The following is a 7,754-nucleotide window of genomic DNA, read 5'->3' on the forward strand; positions in this document are numbered from 1 at the left end:
AAAACCCCAGCTGTCCTGATTTAACACTTGCATCCCCTACCCTAGTCACTAAACTTACATGGCAAGTCCTACCTAATTCATATGGTAGTGACCATATTCCTATCTTAATTACATTCTATAATACTTATTCCAAACCTACGTCTGTCCCCAGTCCACTTCTAAAATATAAAACAGATAAAGCTGATTGGCATAAATTCTCCAGTCTTTTAGAAAATAAATTTTGTTCCCTCCCTGCCATAAGTATAAATAATTTTCATGAAACCTACAATAATTTTGTTACTTTTTTAACATCAGCAGCTAATGATTCGATCCCCCTTAAAAATTCTACTCTTAACAAAATCCCTTCCCCCCTTGGTGGGACTCTGAGTGTACAAATAGTGTCAAGCTGCGAAAAGAGGCTGAAAGAACTTATTTATCAAACTTGACGATGGATAATTACCTCTCCTATCGTAAGATAGCTGCTCGCACAAAGAGACTACTCTCCAAGAAAAAATCTTCAGGATGGCATAGGTTTTGTGAATCCTTATCTCCAAGAGCCTCCCCCTCTCTTGTATGGAATAAAATCAATTCATTTCGCAATGGAACTATTAATCATAATTTAACATCGAATGATCCCTCGTTATGGGTAGATGCTTTTTTTGATAGGCTTGCTCCACCTTTTGTCCCCTCAGAAGATTCCCTTCCTTATGCAACTCCTCCAACTTCTAGTGGTGACAGAATGGATGAACCATTCTCGTTACCAGAATTGATTTGTGCCCTTGATCATCTCCATGACTCCTCTCCAGGAATTGACGGCATCCCATATTCTTTTATATGTAATCTACCCATGTCAGGTAAAAAATACTTTCTGGATATTATTAATTGTGTCTTCTTATCTGGAATAGTACCTGAATCTTGGAAATCCCAAATTATAGTTCCCATCTTAAAACCCCAAAAAGATCCTAACGATCCAAATTCTTACAGACCGATTGCCCTATCTTCGGCCTTGGCAAAAATTCTAGAAATTCTCATTAAACATAGACTTGAATGGATTTTAGAAAGTAAAGGTTTATTATCCAAATTACAATTTGGATTTAGACGTGGCATGGGTACTACAGATAGCCTTAGTGTCCTTATTTCGGAAATACGCCTTGCTTTCTCCTGCAATGAACACCTCATAGGAATTTTCCTTGATATCTCGTCTGCGTATGACAATGTCCAGCTTCCAATACTCAGGCAAAAGCTGCAAAATCTGAGTATTCCTGTGAGACTGACTACTATCATATGTAATCTCTTAATGGCTAGATCGATTTCCTTGCGTGTTAATGGCTCTCTTTTTCCTTCAAGACTGGTCTGGAAAGGTCTCCCACAGGGCTCTGTCCTTAGTCCCCTTTTATATAATATCTATACATCTGACCTTGAATCCTCTGTTACTTGTTTCTGCAAAATCCTACAATATGCGGATGACATTGCTATGTATATCGCCTCAGATTCCTTTTCTGACTCCTCTTCCCGCCTAAATTCCGCGTTGTATTACCTCAATCAGTGGCTAGATGATCATGGGCTAACACTTTCTATACCAAAGTGCTCAGCGGTCGTTTTTAGCCGCAAGAGACAAATCCCCGTTATTGAACTCTCTCTAAATAATGAACCTATCTTAGTACAAGATAAAGTAAAATTTTTGGGTGTTATCCTGGACTCAAAATTAACAGGCCTGCATCATTTAAGCTACGTAGTAAATAAATGCGAAAGTAGTATTAATATCTTAAAAGCCCTTTCTGGTGTACGTTGGGGTTCTCATCCATATAGCCAAAAACTCTTATATAATGCTATTATCCGAAGTCACTTAGACTATGGCTCATTTCTGTTAGAACCTTGCAACAAAATTGCTCTAGCTAAATTTGACAGAGTTCAAACTAGGTGCTTACGTATAATTATTGGTGCAATGAAGTCATCTCCAGCAAACGCTCTGCAAGTCGAATGTCTAGATCCCCCTCTCCATCTACGTAGACAATATCTCTCAGACCGCTTTTACCTCAATATTGCCCAATATAACTCCCATCCTCTCCTTCCTATCTTAGAGTCTCTCTCAGAACAAATAAACCTATCAAGTTACTGGACCCATAAAGAACCCCCTCCCATCCTTAAGAGCTTTACCAAGTACAAAAACCCGATCTCACTTATTAAAAAAATAGACCGTAACCCTCTTTTCGAATTTGATTATGATTCTCTAATTTATCGTCCTAATGTAATTCTAGATTTTGGATTAGTAAAACATTCACCTTTTGCTAATCAAAAGTTTAACGCTATTGTCGCGGAAACATGGCACGACTGGCTTCTGATGTTTACAGATGCTTCTAAAACTGACAAATCAGATCATGTTGGAGCCGCTGTATGGATCCCAAAATATAACGTTGTCCTCAACTTCAAATGTTCTCCTTCATCCTCAACATTTACTGGTGAATCCATAGCTATTATGGAAGCAGTGTCCTATGTAGAAACACATAAATTAAACAAAACCCTCATTCTTTCGGACTCCCTAAGCTGTTTACAAGATATTTTAAAACTACCTTTTAAATCCAAAGAAAACTTTTACATAACTTTGCAAACTAAACAAATTTTACATAGGTGCTATAAGTCCGGTATTAATGTTACCATTGCGTGGATTCCTAGTCATTCAGGAATTATTGGGAATGAAACAGTAGACTCTTGGGCCAAAAATGCTATCCAACATGGTAATAATTACAATTTTTATTTCACTCGAGATCTACGTTGTCAGGCTAAACCACACATGTTAGAGGCTTGGGATAACTTGTGGCAAAAAACTAGACAATCTAAAGGCAAGTATTATGGTAATATCCAGCCCTTCATCCCTATAAAACCATGGTTTGCTACTCAACGAAACTTAGATAAGTGGGTTACATCAGTTATATGCCGCCTACGTTTGGGACATGTCTGCACACCCGTATTTTTATACAAAATCCGAATCCAAGATCACTCTCTGTGCGAATGTGGCTTAGCGGAAGGAACGTTAGAGCACCTATTTTTTGAATGCCCCAAATTGACCCTTCCCCTCTATGACCTGTTGCCTCGTACCTTTCCACGTCCTGTAAATATTCCATTCCTTCTTACCTTAGTCCACTCTCCTTTGGTTAAGGTACTGGCCAAATTTATATGTACTAATAATATAAAAATTTAAAATATAAGTATATGTCACTCTTTACACTTCTCGTCTTTTCATTCCTTCCGCGTATTGTCTTTGCTATAATACACTCATACACACATATCATATTAAATTTATTTTTCCTTTGCATGTATATAACATATTTTGTGTTGTCCTCCTTTCCAGAGAACTCAACTGAACGATCATTACTGAAAAATGTCATAATATAAAATTCACGGAGTCTTCTCTAACCCTGACATTGGCAGAAAATCACCGTTGCTTCTACGGTGGAAGCCATATTTTAAAAAAGAAGAAGAAGAAGAAGGTATTATATTTTATATTTCTTTAATATAGGGGCAAATTAGGTTTTTAAAATAGAAACGGAGGTGTTTGATTTACGATTGTTTTACAAACGGCATTATATGCATATTTGACTGACTCAAGGCGTTATTTAATTATTTGCTAAGTTGACAAATATTTATTGAATATACGATCGACTGACAGATTGACAGATAAGTCATTAATCAGTCATCGGATATCGGCATTATTTTAATCATTTTGTTATTCGTATAATAATTTTAATTTTCTATTGATTTTACTGGAAAATATCTATATAACTAGTTTATTGTTGTTAGTAAAATTTGTGTTTTCTATTTACTGGGCCTTAGTACATTGAATATTTTCATAATCATATAAATTTGTTACAGCTTTCATTGATTATTTTCTTAATAAATCCACGTGTCTGTAAAAGAAATGGTGGTATTTACATGTGGACACTGCGGGGAATCTGTCCAGAAACCTAAAGTCGAAAAACATTACTTGACAAAATGTAGGAACCGTAATCCCAACTTGACCTGTATGGATTGTTTTAAGGATTTTTTGTAAGTATTCAATGATTCTGTTTCACAATGATGTTAACATTATTATTTATTTTTATTAGTTCTTGTTTTTGTAATTTAACAATTTTCTACATTGTTTACTAATTTGTACTAATGTTTATTTAAAAACCTTAAAAAATAAGCTATAGTTCTAGAATATTCTCTATCAACAGCATAAAGCTAGAATTATAATTTATTTTATCAAATCTGGGTTAGAATATGTCCTTAGGGGCACTATGGGTAAAGGATTTAAAACTTTTGATGTCGCGATAACTTTCCTTTGCAAATAAATTCTTTTTCTTGTTTTTACGTTTTTCAGTAGTGCCATTATCAATTCACACCAACTTCAACACCACTCCTAAGGTTGTCCACTGATCCAAATCTGCATTAAACTCTCTTTATGAGAAGTGTTTATTGTATTATGTACAAATTTTCATTGTGTTTATATATTAGTGTATATATATCCTGTTAGGTATAAAATCTAGAGTAAAAATTAATGAAATTTATATTGATTTTAATCATCTGGTGTGTACCATTTTCATAGACATATATCATTTATTATCTCACCTATTTTTGCCATGAAGCATCAAAGGACTTCTATCAGTCCTCAGAAGTGGTGCATAAATACACAAAGTGGTATGACCAGTTTTGTGATGTAAAATGGTTTCCAAAATTTGTAATTAGTTTGTAATGTTACATATTTTGGTAGTTTAAGGTGTGTTTCAGTTTATAGGTGATGGTTATTACTTTGCAACTAGTATCTTTTATTAAAGTTTTTACTTGAAACTTATTTTTATTACTTTAGAATAAATTGCCAGTATCATAAATAATAATTCTTCTTAATTTTTTAATTACAGTGGCAATGATTATGAAAGTCATATTAAATGTATAACAGAAGAAGAGAGATATTCAGGAAAAGGTTTTGTTGCAAAAGAGAAAAAAGGTGAAAAGATGCAAAATGCTTGGGTGGAGATTTTACAGACTGTGCTTGACGAGCACAAAAATGTGTCAGGGAATGTAAGACGCATTATTGAGACTATCAGTAAACATAACAACACTCCACGTAAGAAGCCAAAATTTATCAATTTTGCTAAGAATGTATGTGGCCAAAAGACGAATCCAAAAGATATTGATGAAGCATGGGATCTGATATCGGTAAAATTATCTGAGTTATCAAATGCACGGAATAACCAAAATAAAAGTAATGGTACTGTTTCTAATGGTGATACTAAGAAAGAAAAACAAAATGGTGAAGTTGCCGAAAATGAATCTAAAGAGGAAAATGATTTAGAGAATAAAAGTGACACAGGTTTATTGAATGGTAATGTAGAAAATGGAGATGATAAAAAATTAACAAAGAAGCAGCGCAAGGAGGAGAAGAAACGTAAGAAGTATGAAGCAGAGTTACAGAGTGCTGTTGCTCCACCAGTTGAGGAGGAGGAAACTCAAATGAAGAAAGGAAAAAAGAAGAAGAATAGGACAGAATCTGTGAATGGTGATACTGAAGAAGCTGTACAAATTGAAAGCAAAAAACAAAAGAAAAGAAAGAGGCAAGATACTGTAAATAGTGTTCAGGAGATGACTGAAAATCTTAACAGTGAAAATATTGAAAATGAACCACTGCATAAAGAAAAAACACAAAAAAAGAAATTGAAGGTTGTAGATACAGCAGATCTAGGTGTTGAAAGTATTTGTTTGCATGATCAAAATGTTGCTAAGACTGAAGATACAGAAAATACAGTGACAAATGGTAAATTTGATTGGCATGCTGTTATTCTATCAGTTTTGGAGAAAAAGGGAAATGAGGTCCCTTTTAAACGTTTGCAGAAGAAAGTTTTAGCTGAGTTTACTGAAACAACTGGTCAAGAAGTAGATGATAGAATTGCAGACAAATTTATCAAAAAGTTGAAGAGTGCCCCAAATGTTAGGGTTGATAAGAATCGGGTGCTGCTTGTGCAATAGCTCATGTATTTTGAATATTTGGATGTTTTAGAATTAGTATCTACAGTTTGATTAAACACATTCTGTATAATTTTTTTTATGATAACAATAAATTTCCTTATGTTTTTTCTGTATTTTTTGTGTGATTGTTTTACATTGAAATGTATTACATATTTTGTTTTAATTTTTTTTATATTTACTACTTTCAGTTTTCAGAATATTAAACATATTACAACTTATACTTTTAAGTAAATAGGACATTCTCAATGAATGATGCTAATGGTTTTTTTTTCTCAAATAGGTTTTTCATTTATTATAATATTGTTTAATATGGATCTAAAACACAAGTATAATATATTTGTTTACTAAGGTAAATGCAGCTTTATTGTGTTTGCAACATAATAACAATACAATTATAATATTTATAGATTCATGTACTGTAGTTACTGCCAGTTGTCTATAGCTTATGCTTAGTTCTTTATATATTTTTCAGTCAAATATGAGACATTCATACTTTCATGAATAAATACTTGATCTTTCACTTTTTAAAGTTTTATTTTTTAAACGTATTGGTTTCCTATGCGACATTATTGTAATGAATTATTGAAATAGACTATCAGAATCAGTACAAAGTTATTTGACCCTATTGATGAGGTTTATCTTTTTACTAAACGATTACAAATATTATGCTATATAATACACAATTTTAAACTTTAATCAGTTGTTCACTACATCAACGTTTATAAAAGCAACCGGTAAAAGATACCAAATATTTCTTTATTAAAATGTGTAATGTAGTAATAATTTTGCATTTTATGAATTATTATGTAGAAAAAGTACAATAGACTTACTTATGTTAGGGCCGGTCTACAATTTGTTTTATTTTGCCCCAGATCAAGTAGATAAGGTTAGTACAGTATTATACTCGTGTGTATATATCGTGTAATACTATGGTGTACGTGACAGAGATAGTTAATTAAAATCATAGAGAAAACTTAATAAAATTTACAGATTCAAGTGATTCAAATAAACATTGTAAACATTCGAAAGTACTCGTAGGTATCAATTATGATTAGGCACTAAATTGACTTCCATCTTCGATCCTAACAATAAAATTTTTTTTAATGGATGAAAATGAAACTGTAATTCCGCTTGCGCTATTGGTAGCGGGGCACTAGTGAGAAATGATAAGGTGAGAATGAAGTTAGGTTGCTTGGTACAACGTGATAAGTTCAACAAGAACTAAACAGGATGGTTTCCAGGGGGAACCGTATGTCCTTATTACTAATAATTTATCTTCCTCCACTGCCTGCATATCAGGATATCATCCCTCTCATACTATAAGGCTACAATGCACAGACTCAAGTTCAGCTTCCACCAATTATCTACTTATTTAGGTCTGAATTTTTGACGCTTTTAAGCATTTTTACTTGTTAATTTTAAATATCAATAAAAAGATGGAATTTAGTCAGGGAAAAATATTTTTACACTGAAACATGTTGAGTTCAATGGCCGTGCACAAAGATTCCAAAACCCATTAACGGGAAATCCATTAATCATTCTTATTCATCAAACCTTCCACAATGTTCTTTCGTGTCCTACATTTAGGCACCAAAAATAAGATTAATGAACTAAACATGGGTGTTTTAAGAGTATTTACTATTAGCATTTTAGGTGTGCTTAGGAAGTGTGAGAGAACAATTTACTAAGATAAATATCACAACATTTATCTTAGTAAATTGTTAGAAAAACCGGCCATTACGTAGCATTCCAATATAAGAGTATATGAAAAA

General features: G+C 33.1%; 1 protein-coding gene across 1 annotated transcript; it reads left to right on the forward strand.

Moving 5' to 3' along the window:
- The first annotated feature begins 3,635 nt into the window (after positions 1-3,635).
- On the forward strand, positions 3,636-6,502 carry LOC113514393 (cell growth-regulating nucleolar protein). The gene is made up of 3 exons (XM_026898474.3): positions 3,636-3,772; positions 3,850-4,023; positions 4,878-6,502. The coding sequence occupies exons 2-3, from the start codon at positions 3,896-3,898 to the stop codon at positions 5,980-5,982; spliced, it is 1,233 nt and encodes a 410-aa protein (XP_026754275.1). The 5' UTR covers positions 3,636-3,772; positions 3,850-3,895; the 3' UTR covers positions 5,983-6,502.
- The last annotated feature ends 1,252 nt before the right edge of the window (positions 6,503-7,754 follow it).

This window comes from Galleria mellonella, unplaced genomic scaffold (genome assembly GCF_026898425.1).
Source record: "Galleria mellonella isolate WM207_F2 unplaced genomic scaffold, CSIRO_AGI_GalMel_v1 utg35, whole genome shotgun sequence".
Lineage (NCBI taxonomy): Eukaryota > Metazoa > Arthropoda > Insecta > Lepidoptera > Pyralidae > Galleria > Galleria mellonella.